This window comes from Ahaetulla prasina, chromosome 6 (assembly GCF_028640845.1).
Source record: "Ahaetulla prasina isolate Xishuangbanna chromosome 6, ASM2864084v1, whole genome shotgun sequence".
Classification (NCBI taxonomy): Eukaryota; Metazoa; Chordata; class Lepidosauria; order Squamata; family Colubridae; genus Ahaetulla; species Ahaetulla prasina.
This window is the reverse complement of record NC_080544.1, coordinates 24,213,220-24,234,623: the sequence shown is the minus strand read 5'-3', so window position 1 is coordinate 24,234,623 and position 21,404 is coordinate 24,213,220. Positions and strand designations below refer to the sequence as shown.

General features: G+C 41.4%; 1 protein-coding gene across 1 annotated transcript in view; it reads left to right on the top strand.

Annotated features, from left to right (window-relative positions):
* Positions 1–19,605, top strand: part of SGPL1 (sphingosine-1-phosphate lyase 1) — a 63,430-nt gene extending 43,825 nt beyond the window's left edge. Inside the window, exons 7-14 of the mRNA XM_058187915.1 lie at positions 2,695–2,783; positions 6,168–6,273; positions 6,465–6,563; positions 9,076–9,225; positions 10,693–10,931; positions 12,148–12,294; positions 14,963–15,083; positions 17,169–19,605. Of these exons, the coding sequence (XP_058043898.1) occupies positions 2,695–2,783; positions 6,168–6,273; positions 6,465–6,563; positions 9,076–9,225; positions 10,693–10,931; positions 12,148–12,294; positions 14,963–15,083; positions 17,169–17,315 (1,098 nt within the window). The 3' untranslated portion in view covers positions 17,316–19,605. The remainder of the gene's footprint in view (positions 1–2,694; positions 2,784–6,167; positions 6,274–6,464; positions 6,564–9,075; positions 9,226–10,692; positions 10,932–12,147; positions 12,295–14,962; positions 15,084–17,168) is intronic.
* The last annotated feature ends 1,799 nt before the right edge of the window (positions 19,606–21,404 follow it).

The following is a 21,404-nucleotide window of genomic DNA, read 5'->3' as shown; positions in this document are numbered from 1 at the left end:
AAACTTAATGTTAATCGCTTCAATCTTGATTGCAGAAAATATGACTTCTGTAACAGAGTTATTAATACTTGGAACACACTACCTGACTCTGTGGTCTCTTCTCAAAATCCCCAAAGTTTTAACCAAAAACTGTCTACTATTGACCTCACCCCATTCCTAAGAGGTCTGTAAGGGGCGTGCATAAGAGCACAAACGTGCCTACCGTTTCTGTCCTATTGTTTCCTTTCATTATATCCAATTAATATAGTTATTACGTACTTATGCTCATATATATGCTTATATATTATATAGTTATTTTCATGCTTATGCTTATATATACTGTTGTGACAAAATAAATAAATAAAATAAATAAATAAAAAATATCTAAACCAGATAGCTGTAATATTGTCCCAATTACTATGCCTACTCATCCATCCATTTCTTCCGGAGTTCAGGGTGGTAACAAATAACACTTTCTGCGCCAACTCAGTAAGCTCAAACTGCCCAAGAAGCTGCTGATCCAATTCTACAGAGGAATTATTGAGTCTGTCATTTGTACCTCTATAACTGTCTGGTTCGGTTCTGCAACCCAACAAGAAAAACACAGACTTCAGAGGATAATTAGAACTGCAGAAAAAATAATTGCTACCAACTTGCCTTCCATTGAGGACCTGTATACTGCACGAATCAAGAAGAGGGCCGTGAAAATATTTGCAGATCCCTCGCATCCTGGACATAAACTGTTTCAACTCCTACCCTCAAATGCAACCTATAGAGCACTGCACACCAGAACAACTAGACACAAGAACAGTTTTTTCCCGAAGGCCATCACTCTGCTAAACAAATAATTCCCTCAACACTGTCAGACTATTTACTGAATCTGCACTACTATTAATCGTTTCATAGTTCCCATCACCAATCTCTTTCCACTTATGACTGTATGACTATAACTTGTTGCTGGCAATCCTTATGATTTATATTGATATATTGATCATCAATTGTGTTGTAAATGTTGTACCTTGATGAACGTATCTTTTCTTTTATGTACACTGAGAGCATATGCACCAAGACAAATTCCTTGTGTGTCCAATCACACTTGGCCAATAAATTCTATTCTATTTCTGTTCTTATTTTTCCTCCAAATCAACAGCCCTGTGAAGCAGAATGGCTGAGGGCATTAATCCCTCCAAGACGGAGTGGCTGTGGATGCCGGCACCCCGATTCAGTCAGCTGCAGCTGCGGCTGACTGTTGGAGGCGAGTTATTGGCCCCAAAGGATAGGGTGCGCAACTTAGGTGTCCTCCTGGATGAACAGCTGTCGTTTGAAGATCATTTGACGGCCGTCTCCAGGTGGGCCTTCCACCAGGTTCGCCTGGTTCGGCAGTTGCGCCCCTTCCTTGATCGGGATGCCTTGTGCACAGTCACTCATGCGCTCGTTACCTCTCGCTTGGATTATTGTAATGCTCTCTACATGGGGCTCCCCTTGAGGTGCACTCGGAGGCTTCAGTTAGTCCAGAATGCAGCTGCGCGGGTGATAGAGGGAGCTACGCGTAGCTCCCATATAACATCGCTCCTGCGCAGACTGCACTGGCTACCTGTGGCCTTTCGAGTGCACTTTAAGGTTTTGGTTACTACCTTTAAAGCGCTCCATGGCTTAGGGCCTGGGTACTTACGGGACCGCCTGCTGTTACCACATGCCTCCCACTGACCCGTACACTCTCACAGAGAGGGACTTCTCAGGGTGCCGTCCGCCAAGCAATGTCATCTGGCAGCCCCCAGGGGAAGGTCCTTCTCTGTGGGGGCTCCCACACTCTGGAACGAGCTTCCCCCGGGTTTACGCCAAATACCTGACCTTCGGACATTTCGTCGCGAACTGAAGACACATCTTTTCATTCGCGCGGGGCTGACTTAAATTGAATTTTTATTAATTTTAAATTTTTATTAATTAATTTTAAATGGGGTTTTTAGTTTATTGTATATTTTTACTTCTCAGGCTAATTTTAAAATAAGTTTTTTTAATTGCATTTTAAATTGTACATTGTATTATCTGTTTTATTTTTGCCTGTACACCGCCCTGAGTCCTTCGGGAGAAGGGCGGTATAAAAATCAAATAAATAAATAAATAAATAAAAATAAATTCTTTAATTATTATAATAATTCACTGTCTGTCAGTATTTGTCTATTGAATCAGTCCAGCAACAAGAACAAAACTTTGCTTAAAATGTTTGCTACCCAATATTTAAACGCATCTTCAGTTTGAATTAGAAGAGTTCTTAGGACACAAGAGATCATTTGTTAAGATTTATTAGGATTGCTGTAACATGTAAAGATTAAAGAGTTCCATAAATATACTCTACACTGATGTTAACTACTTAATTAGAAGAATTTGGCAACTTTAAGGGGTGTGGACTTCCAGTTCTCAGAATTCCCTAGCCAGCATGCAGGGTGTTGAAGCCCATGCCTCTTAAAGTTGCCCAGTGTGAGAAAAAAACAGATAAAAAGGTTTTATGAACAAAGGAAAATATATATATATACCAGGGTAATGTTGCAGGATCCAATCTGTGTTGGTCAGTTTTATTTTTTTAAGTTTCTTTTTAAAATTATGTTTTAAAAAAATTTACATTTTAAAAGTTTTTTTAAAAATAGAGACTAACTAAGTGTATGTTCTATTATGGCTTTCCTGTGGTCACTTGTGTTTTTATTTCTTCTGTTATAGATGACATCTGGAGGAACAGAGAGCATCCTGCTGGCCTGTAAAGCCTACAGAGATTTGGCTTTTGAAAAAGGGATTAAAAATCCAGAAATGTATGTTCCTCTTGTCTCTTTGGCTGTCGCAGTGGGTTTATTATGACGGGAACTAGTTTTATTTTTAAGTAGCACATTCCTTGCTTTTTTTTCTGGCATGACCTCAAGAAAACAGAAACAGAAACAAATTATTATAACCAAGAGTTTAAAACAAGCCAATTGGAAAGTATAGATCCATGATGGCGAACCTATGGCACACGTGCCACAGGTGGCACGCGGAGCCATATTGGTGGGCACGCGAGCATTGCCCTGCCTCAGCTCCTGCGCCCATGCGCGTGCCGGCCAGCTGGTTTTTGGGCCTTCCAGGCCCACCAGAAGTCGGGAAACAGGCTGTTTCTGGTCTCCAGAGGGCCTCTGGGAAAGTGGGGAAGGCCCGTTTTTTCACCTCCCCAGGCTCCTAGAAAGTCTCTGGAGCCTGGGTAGGGTAAAAAACGGGCCTACCAGGCCCACCGTGCCGTTGTGTACCAAAAGTGGGGGGACTGTGGGGAGGGGTTCGTATGCAGGGGGGTGCATTGAATTATGGGTGTGAGCACGCATGCGAGCAACCTCCCCGCTCCTCCCGCTTTTGGCATGCGATGGCAAAAAGGTTAGCCATCACTGGTATAGATTATGAGGCTGACTTGCCTCAAACCATCATTACGTTTAGTGACAATTTAAAGTTGGAAAGCACCCTGAGTTATAGAGAAGTGAAAGCATTCTGTCTTCTTGCAATAATGCCATACAAGAAGAGGGAAGTGAGGAGTCCGTGAATTTATCAGATACTAAATCCTTTTCCATATTTTCTCTGTCACTGTGAATCTGGCTCTTAAAATTTCATTAGTTTACTTTTATAAAAATAATTTCAGATGGACAAAGTCTCTTTGAGGTGTCTATAAATCTAAAGAACTTCTCTGTGCCTTTGAATAGGCACTATATTTTGCTATAAAGTATGCAAAATATAAAGTATGGAAATACTTTTGATTTTCAAAGTTGGTTTCTAATTCTCTGAAGACTACTGTCTTGTGAATCTCAGTACAGTGAACTACTGTGTTTTTCCGAAAATAGGACCTACCTCGAAAATAAACTCAAGCCTGATTTTTAAGTGTGCAACTAATATAAGTCCTGTCCCAAAAATAAGCCCTAGATGAATGGGGTGGGTGTGGCCAGCTCAGAAGGTGTGAGAGTACATGGGCCGAGGGTATCCGGCAGCAGCCACAACTTGCGCAGCGCAGGTGAATTGATTACCTGTCCAAGCAGCAGATGGAGGCAGAGGCCGGGGGAGGCAGGCAATCCGGACGTGCTGTGCGGGCCTTGGGAAAGCCAAGAGTTGGTGGGCTGGAGCGGTCAGGTAGCCGCGAGAGGCAGCCTGCCTTCTGTCCGTCACCTCTGCCTCCATCTACTGCCGGTGCCATCGTGAGAAGACGAGCTGTCCACCTGCTCCGGCCCACCAACTCTCAGCTTTCCCATAGAGTGTCCGGTTCGCCGGCCTCTCCCCCCCACTCTACTTCTCTTCCTCTGTCTGCTGTCTGACAGGGAATCAGCTCACCTGCACTGTATGGGCTATGCAACCCCAGAGTGCGCCGGCCAAGGGGCTGGCCAGTTGCAGCTGCTGACAGATACCATCGGTCCCTGCACTCTTGCTTCTTGTGCCTGCGCCAGGGGGCGGGGGAAGTGCCCAGTTCTGGCTAATCACCCTGAAATCATGTTTCCCCGAAAATAAGTCCTTGTGCTTATTTTGGAGCACCCCAAAATATAAGATCAAGTCTTATTGATCTTACTGATAGTTATGAAATTCTTTGGATCCAATGTCTTTTCTGGGAAAAAGAAAAAATGGAATGAAGAATAGGAAGAAAAAGAATACAGTAAGAAAAAGAAAATGACTTCCCCTTTCACTATCATAATTCAAACAATTTTAGGGACTGATCACCTTTTCTTAAATAATCTCTTTTTCCCATATCCCATCTCTTATCTATAAACAAAATCTTAAAGCCTCATTGTTTCAGCCCTGATCAGCAAAAGTCCATAAGGGTTACCAGAGGTCAGTTTATCAATTTTAATCTCGATCAAATAAACCTTGCTTTATTCTTTAATCCCTAGTTTTAATTTTCTCAAGAACATTGTAGCTAGTACTCAACCTCTAAAATAAATGCTCTTGTCAGTTTTAATTCGCGTTCTTGAAGGAAGATAATTTGTGGAGTGTACTTTTTTGTTGTTGTTATTTTATGTGAGTAATTGACACGGGATAATTTCTTTTTATGCCAAAATGGAAAAGCAATGTCATGAAAATATAATAATGTTTCTGGCCATGCCATTTACTAGTTATCTTAAGAATTACAAGATATCTACAATTTTTGGTCCTCAACACAACAGCTGAAGTGAGGCCAACCGTTTGGGTGGTTCTGCTTGTTTTTATTACTGTCCCTGTTTTTTTAATTTGCCACAACAATAATAATCATTATAGGTGGGCAAATATTACAAGCCACAGTCTGAAGCTTTCTCTGGATTCACCCAAACATTTAGGAATTCTATCCAGGAATTCTGTTTGTTATCTCACTTTGGTGACTTCCTCCAGCAAAAGTTAACATTTGCAAACCTAGTAAACATGGTTTACAATGAGTAAACTCTTGCCAGGAAATCTTTAGCTTTTGCTGCAGATGGGCAGGGTGAAATTTGCAATGTTGTAGAATGCCAGAAGGCTGAAGATAATAGGCATTATTGTCCAATACAGACTGAGGGGATTGTGTTGGGAAAAGTGACTCTTGATTTGAGATATTATCTGCCTGTTGGTTCCATCAATAATATTATTAAAGATGTAGCTTAAAGATTAAAGGCAGAAAGATGGAACTCGTCTTGGAGATTCTATGGGGGTGGGCCTAATTTAGCCAGTTCAGGCCGGTTCAAGCGAACTGGTTGTTAAATTGCTGACAGGCCCCGCCCCTCTCCCCGCCCCTTCCAAGAGTTCCCACGCACGCCATTTTGACTCCCAGGTAAGTGCAGGGAAGCCTTCTAGGCCCAAAACGGGCTCTCCCCCTCAGCCTGTTTTTGCTCCAAGGTGGCTGCAGGGAGGCCTACTTGGCCCAAAATGGGGCATGAGGGGGGACAGTGCACCCTTCCCCCCACAGCCTGTTTTTGCTCCCAGGGGGGCACAGGAGGCCGAGTGCTGCCTGTCACATCCCCTGGCCACGCCTACCATGGCCACGCCCACACAGCCAGTCATTAGGGCAGAAAACCGGTTGTTAAATTATTTGAATTCTACCACTGGGCGTGCCTATTAATTTAGATTTTTCCTCTTCTCCATTAGTCTCATCTCTACCAGTCCAGAAAAGAAAGGAAAGGAGTTTGGTCTGGCGTGCGGCTAATTTTTCCTGAAATGTATTATTTTTCGGTGTTGGTTTTGTCTTTCAGGTTGCTGCCACTAAGTGCCCATGCAGCATTTCACAAGGCTGCCCATTATTTCAGGATTAAGATTGTACATATTCCGTTGACAGAATCGATGCAGGTGGATGTGAAGGTAATCACCCACCCTCACTGGCATTTTCAATACATTTGAGTTGAACGGAATGATGGAACTTTGCGAGAGATGGGTGGGTGGAAGGAAGTAAATTAATACAAGGAGTTCTTCACATGATTCACTTTTAATCCCTTGGTTTGTACACAGGTTTTTATGTGGATTCCTAATGACTTTGTCCTAATTTTTTTTAGGCAATGAAGAAAGCCATTACCAAGAATACAGCCATGATGGTCTGTTCAGCCCCACAATTTCCTCATGGAAGTGTTGACTCCATTGAGGAAGTAGCAAAGGTAATATTTTTGCATTGATAACAAAGATGCTGTAATTCCGACCGGAGTTGAGCCCAAAATTTCCGTTGCCTAAGCATGACAGTTGTTAAGTGAGTTTTACAACCTTTTCTTTTCCCACAGTTGTTAAGTAAATCACTATGTTAAGTGGATCATGCAGCTGTTAACTGAATCTGGCTTTTCCCCTGTTGACTTTGCTCATCAGAAACCAGGTGGAAAGGTTATAAATGGCAATGACATGATCCCAGGACAATAGCAATAGCACTTAGACTTACCGTATTTTTCGGAGTATAAGACACACTTTTTTCTCTCCTAAAAGAGGCTGAGAATTTGGGTGCATCTTATACTCCGAATGTAACCCCACCCACCTGCCACCCCTTGCCCCCTTAATCTCTTCATGTCTTCTTCCTGGCTGCAGAGATTGCCACCAACAATGGCTTGTGTTTTTGGGCTCCACGCGTCGTGTTTTCAGCCTCCAAACGCTCTGTTTGAGAGCCCTTCAAGGCTGTGGGGATCGCCAAAGCACATCACCGCTGATCGCCACCCGAAAACGTGACACATTTTCAAGGCTGAAAACACGATGTGCAGTGCCCAAAATGGCTACCTGGAACAGCTGCTGCTTTCTTACCCTTCCCGCTGGAACTTCTTCCAATGATCAGCTGTGCTTTTAAAACTGTTTTTCAGCCCCAACCTGAGCTAAGTGATCTTCCCTGCTTTGCCTGCTTTTCTAATTGCTGCTCCCTCCGACAATCAGCTGTTCTTTAGCAGCTGTTTTTTAGCCCCAACCAGCCCCAACCTCAAAACCAACTAATGTGCTGAAGCTGATCAGGCTAAGGATGCTAGCCAGATGAATATCTGATAGGCGGATTTTTTTTTCCTATTTTCCTCCCCCAAAACTAAGGTGTGTTTTATACTCTGAAAAATACGGTATACTGATATACGTTTTTTACATTTCCATCAAGTTACACCTTGTGATAAATACAGTTCCTTTTTACTATACAAGTATATATACTATCTATCACAATTCAAACACGTAAATTCTTTTATCTGTGAAAATTACATCAGTTACAGTTTCATTCCAATCTCTCGCTAATGCTCACAGAGAACTAACCTACAGATTTCTAATCTTTCAACTTTATTCCAGATTTCATAATATTCTGTTTCGCTCTTATCTTTGAGTTCCAAAGATAAATGCTGGTAAATGACTTTATTCACATGAAATAATATTTCACTTTAATACTGGTCATGGCTAGTCTAGTGAAGAGAAGGACCAGGGAAGACATGATAGCAGTGTTCCAATATTTGAGAGGCTGACACACAGAGAAGGGGGTCAAGGTATTTTCCAAAGCACCTGAAGGCCAGATAAGGAATAATGGATGGAAACTGAACAAGGAGAGATTCAACCTGGAAATAAGGAGAAAATTTCTCACAGTGAGAAACAAATCAACCAGTGGAACAGAAGTTGCCGTCAGAAGTTGTGGGAGCTTCATCACTGGAAACTTTCAAGAAGAGACTGGATTGCCACCTGTCACAAATAGTGTAGGGTCTCCTGCTTGGGCAGAAGGGTTTGGACTAGATGACCTTCCAACTCTTGTTAGCCATGGCCAAAAGTCTGGGTTGTGCTAATTTAAAAGGTGATGGCATTGAATAGATTTTTCTAGACAATACCTGAAATTGCCTAAATACAGGTAATCCTTTGACTTACTGCCATTTACTTAGTGACCATTCAGAGTTAAAAAGGCACTGAAAAAAGTGACCTATGACCATTGTTCACGCTTAGGAACATTGTTGTAGAATCCTCTTGGTCATGTGATCAAAATTTCAGACGTTTGGGAACTGGGCATGTATTTATGACGGTTGCAGTGTCCCGATCTTTAGCGACCTGACGAGCAAAGTCAACGGGGAAGCCAGATTCACTTAATGTTGCTAACTTTAACAACTGCAGTGATTCACTTAACAAATGTGACAAGAAAAATCATAAAATGGGGCCAAACCAGGGGTGAAATCCAGCATGTTCTGGAGAACCGTTGGTGGAAATTTTGAGTAGTTTAGAAAACCAGTAGCAGAAATTTTGAGTAGTTTGGAGAACCGATAGCGGAAATTTTGAGTAGTTCGGAGAACTGGTAGGGGAAATTTTGAGTAGTTTGGAGAACCGGTAGTGGAAATTTTGAGTAGTTCGGAGAACCGGTAGTGGAAATTTTGAGTAGTTTGGAGAACCGGCAAATACTACCTCTGGCTGGCCCCGGAGTGGGGTGGGAATGGAGATTTTGCAGTATCCTTCCCCTGCCATGCCTACCAAGCCACGCCACACCCACAGAACTGGTAGTAAAAAAATTTGGATTTCACCACTGGGCAAAACTCACTTAACAATTACAGAAATTTCGAGCTCAATTGTGCCCGAATGCCAAGCACTATCTGTAAGGAATATGTTTTAGCAAGCATCAAGCTCTACTGGTAGTTCACTTCTGCGACCCAGGAAAAAAATGACTTAAGTTCTCCTTCTGTCCTGATGCAGCTTGCCCTGAAATACGATATTCCCTTCCATGTGGATGCCTGCCTGGGAGGCTTTCTCATCGTCTTCATGGAGAAGGCCGGGTTTCCTTTAGAGAAGCGTTTTGATTTCCGAGTGAAAGGAGTCACAAGCATTTCTGCAGATACGCACAAGGTGAGCCAAGGAAGATTTGTATGAGCTTCCCCTGAACTTCGACAATTGCCTAACCTTAGGACCTTTCGCCGCGAACTTAAAACCTATTTATTTCGTATTGCTGGACTGGCTTGATTTTTAAAATTTTAATTTAATTTAATGGGTTTTAAATTTCTGTAATTTTATAGGGTGTAATTGTATTTTAAATTTTTGGCCAATTGAATAAGTTTTTTAAGGGTTGTTCTTAATATTGTATGTGTTTGTTTTTGTATTTTATTTGGTTGTTCACCGCCCTGAGTCCTTCGGGAGAAGGGCGGTATACAAATAAAATTATTATTATTATGATTATGATTATGATTATGATTATGATTATGATTATGATTATGATTCTGACTGGAGTTGCTTTGAAACTGTGCTAAACTGAATCAGGCATATTTCCTCTATAAATTGTTTCCAAAACAGTTTCATTTCTTTTAAAAAAAATGTTTCTTCATTTGATTTATATAGGCACCCATCTCACTTTTATGTGACTCTAAGCAGAATATCTATGGGGATTCTTAATCATCCAGGCCATTGTTGCCCCAAAGGTAAATTTTCCAAAGGCAGCTGGACTTTCTTGTGAGTGACCTAGAGATGAAGCTCTCGCCTCACAATCAGGAGGCTGTGAGTTCGATCCTAGGTGGAGGCAGATATTTCTCCCTCTGGGCACACTGAGAATTTATCTGCTGAACAAAAACTCCGCATTGGCAACAGGAAGGGCATCCGGCCAGTAAACATTCAGTTGCCCAGACTCAACCCCGCAAGGGATTATGGGGTTGTTAAAAGGATGATGATGATGATAAAGAACTGGGCTTTCTTGTTCTTCTTTGAAAATATTTTGTTTTGCATCCAAGAAGCTTCTTCAGTTTGAACTTTTAGTTAGAACTGAAGAATCTTCTTGGATGAGAAGTGAAACTTATTCAAAACAACAACAACAAAAAAACAACAACCCAAGAAAGTCTAGTTGCCTTTTGGAAAAAAGCACCTTTGGGGCGACTCGAGGCAGCTTAAACAATAGAATAAATGAAATACACACACAAAAAAGCCCCCAGAGAATTAAATAGATCATGACAGTTTGTTTAAAATTGCAGCCCTACACCAAAGTACATCAATGAGAATGATTCCTGTTAAACATCAAATACTTGTCTGCTATTGAGAGCATGTGGGATTCTCCACCTTTGGCGCAAGACACAATTTGTTTCCATGACTTTACTCTTTAGAATTACTCTTTGGAAGAATTCTGAATACCTCTTAATTAAAAAAAAACCAAAAACCAGTGGTAAGGCTTCGCGAACAGTGATAACAGCACATCTCTTATTTGATAAATCAATAGAGAATGATTTAATTTAGCAAATCTTCTAATTCCTGTTAAAAGGGTCTTAGAAGCTGTCAAGGGTGATTTTGGTGGGGGATTATTTTGCAACTTGAATATTGGCCCTTTCTTTACAGTACGGCTACGCTCCAAAGGGTTCCTCAGTGATACTGTACAGCGATGTGAAATACCGACAGCACCAGTTCTTCGTTGCTCCTGATTGGCAAGGAGGAATTTACCCCTCGCCCACTATTGCTGGTTCCAGACCTGGATGCCTTATTGCAGCTTGCTGGGCAACAATGGTGCACTTAGGAGAACAAGGTTATGTGGAAGCCACCAGGAAGATCATCTCAACGACACGGTTCATCGTATCTGAGTACGTATACGATTTCCTATTTATTCTCTATATCAGGGATCTCCAACCTTGGTCCCTTTAAGACCCGTGGACTTCAACTCCCAGAGTCCCTCAGCCAGCTTTGCTTCCCTTCCTTCTCCTTTAGGAACATTAGTGAAAAACCAGTCCTTTTTTGAGCTGAGTATTTTTGAACTTTATTTTCCCCGAATCCCTGGTGCTGCGTAACAGGGTGAACTCCCGTTACTTGTCCCAGTTTCTGCCAACCTAGCAGTTCGAAAGCACATCAAAAATGCAAGTAGAAAAATAGGAACCACCTTTGGTGGGAAGGTAACAGCGTTCCGTGCGCCTTTGGCGTTTAGTCATGCTGGCCACATGACCACGGAGGCATCTTCGGACAGTGCTGGCTCTTCGGCTTTGAAACAGAGATGAGCACCGCCCCCTAGAGTCGGGAACAACTAGCACATATGTGCGAGGGGAACTTTTAACTTTTTAAAGATAACTCTTACATGGCTCTCTGTTTGTGGTTGGTAGAAAGAAGAGCCGTATTGACTGAAAGAGTAGAAATTAGATATGTACAGTTCAGAAGACTTTCACGCTTACTCCTTCCATCTCCTTTTTTCCAAGACATTTTTCATATTTAGAAGAAAGATGAGATTTGGAATATCTCTCAACAAAGCTCCATGAAGTAATATTTTAATTAAAAGTGGAATTTATTTTTAATCAAATATCAACTAACTAAATTGCTAAAGGGTTATATGGTACATTTGGCCAGGACTGTGTGCGACGTGGTGGCTCAGTACTTAAGATTTTTTTTTTTTATTTTTTTTTGTTTACATTGAATTAAATTATGAGATGACATTCTGTATTCGGATGTGGCCCCTGCGCTTAATTGTGGCCTCTTCTTGCAAACTCTTCATTTAAAGTCAAGTTGTTTTATAAAGTGATAATATTTCATGTTGTTTTGGACAATGTTTTGTTCTCTTGTTCTGTGGATACATACGCAGAACCACAGGTCCAGGTACATATTTTGTAAAGAAAGAAAATAATAATAATAATAAAGAAAACAACCTGCCCTCAGTCGCCCAATTTTCTCTGTTAAGACTAACTGATTCCTGGGTCAAAAAAGGGACAGATGCTAAAATTACAACTTTTGATAGTGGCATAAATTACAGCACTGAATGTAACTTAGAGGACCATGGACTAAATCGAACATATTTTTAATATGTTTCTGTTTAAGGTTGCGGAAAATGGAGCACATCTGTATCCTTGGCAAACCAGAGGTTTCTGTCTTCGCTTTCAAGTCTGATTCATTTGACATTTACCGATTGTCAACCCTGTTAATAGCCAGAGGATGGAATCTTAATATTTTGCAGTTCCCTCGAAGGTGAGTTTCTGGGATTTATTTTTTTTTCCTCTACCACTTTCAGCTGAGGGAAGCAGAGCACTGGTCAAGCACCTAAAATTCTTGGATTGAGCAGACTCATGGCTAATCTGGACCACTTGTCCCCCCAGTGGCCAGTCAGAAGTCTGTGGAAACTCACAAGGAGGGGTTCAAGACAAAACTTCCATGTTTTGTTGCATCTCAGTAGCTGGAATTCAGAGATCGATTGTTTCTGATCTTGGGCGGATACACATCTGTCAAGCATACATAGCTTCGAGAGCCTTAATCCTCCATGATTTTGTCTTAATTTGTTTTACAGTTATGTTGGTGGGCTTCCACTGGATCTAGACAGGGCTTCCATAATTATTAGAAAGGGAGGGGGAAATTTTTCTCCGTATCAGGAAATGCCTTTCCCACATCTATCCTTATAGGACATATATTGAATTTATCAGTTTTTGAAAAACCATGCAAAAGAAAAGAGAGATACATTCTCCCATTAGCTTTAGCTATTTTGCGTGGTTTCTCATTCAGAATTACAATTTTGCAGACCAGGGGAGGGTGGAGGGGATGGTTGACATAAGTGGCCAGCAAGCACGCGTGTGCAGCTCCATTGGCATGAGCAGCATACATATGTGCGCCTGCCGTTCACTTAAATGGAGCACAAGTGAGGACATGCATGTGTACTCATCGGGCGTTTACACCAGTGGTGAAATCCAAATTTTTTTTACTACCGGTTCTGTGGGTGTGGCTTGATGGGTGTGGTGTGGCTTGGTGGGCGTGGCAGGGAAAGGATACTGCAAAATCTGCACTCCCACCCCACTCCAGGGGAAGGATACTGCAAAATCTCCATTCCCTCCCCACTCCTGGGGAAAGGATATTGCAAAATCTCCATTCCCACTCCACTCCAGGGGAAAGATACTGCAAAATCCCCATTCCCTCCCAACTCCTAGGGGGAAGGATATTGCAAAATCTCCATTCCCACTCCACTCTGGGGCCAGCCAGAGGTGGTATTTGCCAGGTCTCTAAACTACTCAAAATTTCCACTACCGGTTCTCCGAACTGCTCAAAATTTCCACTACCGGTTCTCCAGAACCTGTCAGAACCTGCTGGATTTCACCCCTGGTTTACACGGCTTAGTTGCAAACCCCTCGTGGCTCACTGGTTGAAGCCCCCTGTCTTAAGCAACTTGTCATAAATTGAGGATTACCTATATTGAACTTGGTCAAATTTCAGTTTAAATTTAAAGTCAATTTCAAACATATTGAAAGAGAATTGGCTTTAGAAATCATTTCAAGCGAGAATATTATTGTTAAGAAGTTCTTGTGGATGATGTTTGGTATTGTGACACCTGTTGAGAATAGCCAAGGGTTATTTATGAACGGCCTGTGGTTCATTGTACAGTTATCTCTCCAATAGTCTGCAGCTTCTCTCTGATTTCCCCTAATTCAGTGAACACTCAACAGAAGATACAAAGAATTCGGGTATTGTGCTTTTTTTTAGCAACAGTGCTGTTAGTTTACCAATAAGAGAGATCTTGCCCTTAAGAAATTGTTGACAAGAAATTGTGTCTCTGCTTCCACTTTGCCTATAAATTTGTTGGAGAATTATGAAATTTCTTTTATGCCCAACCTGTTGTGGCCCGCCAGCTTCCAGTGGAACTGGCGGCAGACTCAGACAATGAAGAGGTTGGGTAGGAACTTGGGCCAGTTCTGGAGTCTGGGGAAGGCTCTGATGGATGCTCTGCATCTGACACAGAGATAGAGCCAGGGCCATCCGACATTTCCCAGCTACGGGAGAGGAAGCTGCCTTTGGAGGCTGATATGAGTGAGGAGGAAGAACAGCTGGGGCTTGTTCCAGATGCATGTATGTGCAGAGCAGTTAGGAGAGGTAAACAAAGGAGGACAAGGAGTCGACTCGGGAAGCAAAGTACACGTTAATGCTGAATGGCCCCTCCCTCGCTGGGGAATAAATAGAAGGAAAGGGGAGTGGTTGTCGTAGGAGACAACCGTTCGTATTTCTGAAGTTTTTGCTCATTGTGTTTCGTGCCACAAAGACTGCTTGACAGAACTTACTTTGTAGCCTTTCGTCTGGGAGCTCATGGCCTTGCAATTATCGCAAGGAACTGATAAGGTCTGTACTGCAGTTAACTCCTTAAAGGACTATTGCCTGGACTTTTCGGTGGGTGAATGCAATTAATTCACAGCAGGTAAATAAAGAAGGGTTTTTCAGGAAAAGGAATCTGTTTCTTGCTTTTGCTAAGGCTGGGTCAGAACCCTGGCTAAGGGTTTAAGATGACATGAATTGAAACAGGCTTTCCAGAAAGCTGAAATTATAGTATCATAATATAATGGGCCAATGATGTTACTATTTAAAACCTTCACAGGGTCTCCTGTGTATAATTTGCATAATAAATGCAGAAAGAAAATATCCACTCCCTACAGAAAGTACACACTTCATTATAATACAGGAAAGAAAGATGGTAAGCAATAACTTAAGTGTGTGTTCAGATGTTGCAAAAATAGAGAACCTTTAGTTAATTTGTAATAAGCATGTGATATGCAGCTAGTGAATCAACATGATTTCTCATGCTCTTCCCAGTTCTGATCAAGAAACAAAAGGTTCCGATTTTGAAGAAAAGTTAACGTTTTACTTTTCTCCATCTCTTTCCAAGCATCCATTTTTGCGTAACGTTGCTACAAACAGAACCTGGGGTGGCTGAACAACTGGTGAAGGATATCAGAGAGTGTGTCTCTGAGATCATGAAGAATCCAAAGGAAAAGACCACTGGCATGGTAAAAAAGAAATTTTGCATATTTGTTTTGGACGTTCCCTATTATGGAAACAGAGAGAGACAAAGACACTTACAGTTGGTAGAAAGCAAATCAGAGAACATGACTTAAACCCTAGACACAGCCTGAAAAATCAGATTGGGGAAGTTTGGGGATATTTGCTAAGTTGACACCAAAGATCCTGTAATACCTATATTTCAGCCAGGGGCCAAGTATTTTTATTTAGTCGAGGCTGGCGAGCCTGCTAGATTCATTCAAAGAGATGTCAGGTCAGATTGTAATTCACACATTCCTTTATTACATCTTAATTAGTTTACTAATTACCGTACTTTTCAGAGTATAAGACGCACTCTTCCCCCCCCCCCAAAAGAGGCTGGAAATGTTGGTGTGTTTTATACACCGAATACAGCCATTTTTGGCCCCCTGAAACCCCACCCTGTGCATCCTGTTTTCACCAAAAAACAGGTCTTTAGAGGGTTTAAGGCCAAAAAAACGGGGCCTGTAGAGGGTTTGGGAGGCCTGCAGAGTGCTCCTGGGGGCTGGGGAGGGCAAAAACGTGACGTGGGGTGTTTGGAAGGCCAAAAACGAGCCTGTTTTTTTGAGAAAACAGCTTTTTTGTTCTCCCCAGCCCCCAAGAGCAATCTGCAGGCCCCCCAAACCCTCTGCAGGCCCCGTTTTTGCGAAAAATATTTTTCGCAAAAACGGGACGTGCAGAGGGTTTGGTAGGGCCTGCAAGAGTGCTCCTGGGGGCCGGGGAGGGCAAAAACTTTTCTTTTTCTCGTTTACCTCTTTGAAAATCTTGGTGCGTCTTATAGTCCGGTGCGTCTTATAGTCCGAAAAATAAGGTAATTGCACTGCATTTACTTTAGCTTATAGTTGAATATGCCCAGTGAATACTAAGCTATTGACCAGGACTAGTTTGGACGCAGAATATTTCTTTGCTTAGCATAGTGACTTGGGCTGCCCTTCCCTTCCAGGTACGAATCATGCAATTGATTAAAGAAATAAATAATTTGAATATAAACAAGTTGGGGGAACTTCCTTCTTTAGTGTTAGCCTGGAGGTTTTTCAGAGAAGTCTTTATCTGGGTGCGCTACAATCTGGTGCGCACTGGATGAAAATTCAATAAAGGGCTTTTTTCAGATTATCTCTGTGTATAAGCATCTCACTTGTCATTTTCTGCTATATCTTTATGTTTCAGCTTTCTTTAGAATTTCTGTAGGTCAGAGGTCTCCAACCTTGGCAACTTTAAGACTTGTGGACTTCAACTCCCAGAGTTGGAAGTTAAAGTCCACAAGTCTTAAAGTTGCCAAGTTTGGACAACCCTGCTGTAGGTGGCCTGGCCTTACTACACAACCCCTTTATACCTAGGGATTTGATAACTAAGATAATCTGCTCGATTTTAATGTTTTTTTTTTAAAAAAGCTTTTTTATTGTTTTATTGTGATACACAATATGACAAACACCCAGCATATAACATATAATTTCTCTATTTTTAAACAATGTTTCTTAGTGGTCTTTCGCTTTTATACCTTTCCCCCCATATCTCATTTATTATTTTATTTTCTTTCTTATTTCATTTTCTTTATTTACATTAAATTATCTAATAATAATAGCTTTATTTTTCTAGATTCTTACATATTTATTATTGACATATTGTAAATTTCTAATCTCTCCCCTTTATTTTTTTTCCCTTTATTTCTAATCTCAAGCCATTCAGACCATTTGTTCCAGATTATATAGTAATCTGTCTCTTCTTTCTCTTTAATTTCTTTTGTTAACTTGTCCATTTTGACACCTTCTAAAACTTTTCCTATCACTTCTTCATCTTTTTAATTTTAATTAAAAATTAAAATTAAAAAAAAAATGAATTAATGTTTTTAAATGGGCTTTCATTTTAATCTGCTCCTGATTTTTATATGGCTTGTGGTTGTTTTATTTCATAAGCATTGGATTTTATCATTACCTAATCTGGGCATTATTTATGCAAATGCAAGTAACACATTTCAGAAGTAATGTTGCATGGGATAAACTTTAGCTGATCCTGGTGTTCTGTTTTTTTTTTTTTTTTCCCTTTTCAATTTATAGAGTGCAATCTATGGTCTGGCACAAACCATTCCTGACAGAAACCTGGTTTCGGAAATTGTTGGTGGTTATTTGGACAGCCTCTATAGCACAGGTGTGGAGTCCCCCTTGACTGATACGCACATGAATGGTTCTCCAAGCCCCCACTGATTTTTAGTCAGCTATCTCAGTTGTTGGATGAAGACACACTAAACAATTCAAAGGAAAGGTAATATCACTTGGAAGCCTTTCTTCTGCAGATACAGCTCACAAGGCAGTTTGATCTGTTGGCATAACATTCCCCCCTTAGGTTAAACCCAGGTTCAACCCCCTAGCTTAGATTGGCTGTTCAGATCTGTGAAAACTTCAGGAATACTCTCTCTCTTTTTCTCCCTTAACTTCTGATAATTATTTGTATTTCTAATGACGACTCACTGCTGCTTCTAGTCGTCCAAGAAACGGCAGGCTTCAGGGCAGCACGCGTCTGTTCCATCTTTGCTTATGCTCGGGTGTTTCAAATTACTTCAGTGGATACAGATCTCTTGGTTGACGTTCACACTGAGCAGTGAATTCAACAAAAGGTTGCGCATCCTTCACTGATGATAGGATAAAGTCAGGGTGACTGTTTGGTTCACTCAGTGGGAATTTGTTCCGAATGAGAGGAAATGGATCAAAGGGAAAAATGGGCACGTTCTTCTTTCCTTGTACCTTCGGGGTGCTTTTCTGTTTCCCTAGAATTTTTTTTTTTACTGTGACAACAACAACATCCCCCCCCCCCGCCTTTAGTCTTTGAGCCATGGAGATCCATGAAGGTACTAAGGATAAAACGGTTCTTCCACATGTTTTGTCCTACATTCTGTGTTAGCTACAGTAGGGCCAGGCAAACTGCATTTCTTTCAGCGTCACGGTTCGAGAAGTTCAGCTTCTTCAACTTGTTCCAGTTCCTAGTTCTGTCATTTTGTTAAGCGCCTTTATGGACTCAAAAAAGAACCGGTGACACAGAATGTAATTATTTGTAGGACTCGGTGCTCCTTTCCAGGCGTTGCACCGATTTATCAGACCCATTCTCAAGAGAGCACACACACACACACACAGATTTGCCTTAAAGGCTGAGAGCATCTCTACTCAAGAAGCCAAGCAGATGATCCAGTCAGCAGATGATCACCTCCGTTATGGTACTACCACTGAAAATAATCTCAACCTCAGGTATCATATAATCCTCTTCTTCAGTGTTTCATGACGTCTCAGTTCAGTCCACCTGTAGATAGCACTTTGCAACTGCAATGGGGATACCTATTATCTAGACCAGGGGTCTCCAACCTTGGCGACTTTTAAGCCTGGCGGACTTCAACTCCCAGATTTTTGGGAGTTGAAGTCCGCCAGGCTTAAAGTCGCCAAGGTTGGAGACCCCTGGTCTAGAACACTAATCAATCCACTTACCTTCGCTACCCGTTCGCAAATGGGAGCCGTGTGCGCACTCGCTTTGCTTGCGCACAACACCTCTGTGCATACGCAGGACCTTCTGCACATGCGCAGAGCATCGAAAACGGGTCATGACGACATCTGGGCGGATGGGTGGAGTTTCCTGCCGCAGGTGCTACCGGTTCACCCGAACCGGATAGAACTAGCTGCATTTCACCACTGGTCTAGATGCTTGACTTCTACTGGGTATTAGACCTCTAATACTGCTTCTATCCCATTGTTTAGTTTGCTTTTAGAAGGAACTGTGGCATCAGCGAGCCATTCAGTGGGCCAAATGGCAGGCACATTAACTTTTTATTCTAAGGTTTGAGGTGTAAAGCTAGGTTCACCAGCCTAGATTTACAGAGGTGAATGGAGAAGAGTTCCATTCTGCCTTAAACTTCCTCTATAGATAAGTAGGTACTTTGCTAGATCAGTCAAGGTCCCATTACATTCAGTCAGCAGTAGTTCTCTGAATAAAAAAAAAGCATAGAATATAATATTTTAGTGGTATAGACTCATGTTCCTTTCAGTTATTATTGTACAATCCTTTGTGACTTCATGATTTCAAGGGTCTACGTTTTTGTGAATCTTTGGATTAATCATCTATCTATCTCTTCAAGGCTTATCTTTCTATTTCAATTTTGAATGGAGTGAATACAAAATAATTTGATGGTTAATTGCCTAAGATGAGTATCTGTATTGACTAGTTTGAACGGATACACAGATACCGTTTCCAAATTACATTAAGAAAGGAAAACTCGATTGCATCCCTCGTACCTATGTAATTTAAGGAACTGTTTTCATTCATGTTCTAGAACGGAATGTTAATTTTGTAAGATCTTAATTTCAGTTTAATCCTGATACATGTTCAAAACTGCTTTGTTTCAACACTTAACCCATGTATACTTTGTCATGCATCTTGTACATGTTTTCGGGTTTAAAATAAATATTATTTTCTTCCTCAACTTCCAGGTTTAAAATATTGGAAGGTAGCTTTTTCCTGTCTTAAAGAGTTTGTTTATTGGAAAGCCGACTTCACTGATCAAATTTACCTTAGCCACCAAGATGATTAGGAACTCCATCTCTGAAATTTCTGGCAAGCTAGGAGCACTGAGATGGCTAAAAAAAAAAAAAATCAAAGTGGCAATAAAAGAACTTACAATAGTGGCCCAAATTGTGGAAACCTTTTGGGAAAAGTGTATTTTTGAGGTTTGATGGCTAATAACACTCCCCTTTTTTTTTGGAGTAGTACCATAAAATTATATATCAATGGAAAGATATTTAATCAAGAATGCAATGCGACAAAGTTTGTTCAATTATCTGTATTTTATAAAAAGTTATAGCCAAATAACCAGAAAAAGGAAGCACAACTTGCTTAGGTTGATACCAGGTGGCTTTCCTTCATCTGATTGTATCCAATGAACATGAGTGTTTAGAGAGCCAATCGGGTGTCATCTTGTTTTGGGAATGAGCCAATCAGATCACAGTAGGATTCAGTTATTGATGTCATGTATTGAAGCTGAGAGGAGGACATTTTGTCAGTGTGTTGTGTGATCGCTATCAAGTTGGTTGGGTTTTTTTTTTTTGTTCTTTCATCTAGTGAGCTTGTAAAATGTAATAAAATTAAAGTAATGGTGCAAAGAGTTGACTGGTCACACAGAAAGCGATGTAAAATAGTATTATTAAGTGAACAAGGCTACAGTTATAAAGAAATTAGAAGAAAAATTGGTGGAAACTTAACCAAAGGTGGCATTTCTCAGTTTTTGAAGACGTATAACTACAAAACCTGGTAAAGGCAGGAAAAGGTGGACAACAGCAAATGATGATAGAAGAATTAAGAGGCTGTGCCTATGTGACAGAAGAAAATCATTTGGGTGTATACAAGATGAAATAGCGCAATGGAATGTGAAGTTGAGTGCAAGAACTGTTTGGCACAGACTGCAGGAATTTGGCCTAAAATCTAGAATTCCACCAAAAAAAAGGCCACTTTTATCTCTCAAACAAAGGTTGAAAAACATTACATTCTTGATTAAATTATCTTTCCATTGCTATATAATTTTATGGACTACTCAAAAAAAAAGGTGGTGTTATTAGCCTTCAAATCTCAAAAATACACTTTTACCAAAAAGTTTCCACAATTTTGGTCACTACTGTACCAAAGTTCTTTTATTGTAAGAATTTTACTTGATGTTCTGTTCCCCCTCCCCACTTCACAGAGCAAACGCAAAGACGCGTGTCTCCCAGTCTTTTTATTTGCTACAGACCTGATTTTCTTCAGTTGAGGAAATACTTGGCAGTGACCGTGCAAAGGCCTGCCAAGTTCTGAGTCCGTTATCTCATGTCCAAGATCCGTTGCCAAAATTCACTGACAAAGTCCTTTAACCCTCCAGCAACCGAGCTACAGTGCACCCTTGGTAGCTTTTTTTGTCCATCACAAGGGCCACATGGCAGCTCCACCCACTTTTATACCCTGTGGGGTGTGGCTCAGTGACTCAGCAATCTCTGAGCCTGCCACACCTTTTCCTCTGCTGCACACGCTTATCTTTTCGTCGCTACCTCGGATCAATCCAGGATTGATCATCAGCAGCTGGGACTTGAGGCGTTGCCAGGGAGAAGGAGGGTGCGGGAGAGGGAGGCCTTGTCAGCTCCTCCTCCTGGCCTGCAGCTGGAACTTGGGGCGGTGCCAGCGAGGAGGGTCCTGGCGAGGGAGGCCTTGCTGGCTCCTCTCCCTCACTCTCCAAGTCACTCTCCTCCATGAGGACAGGCTCAGGGGGCAGAGTCACAACACTTCCCTTC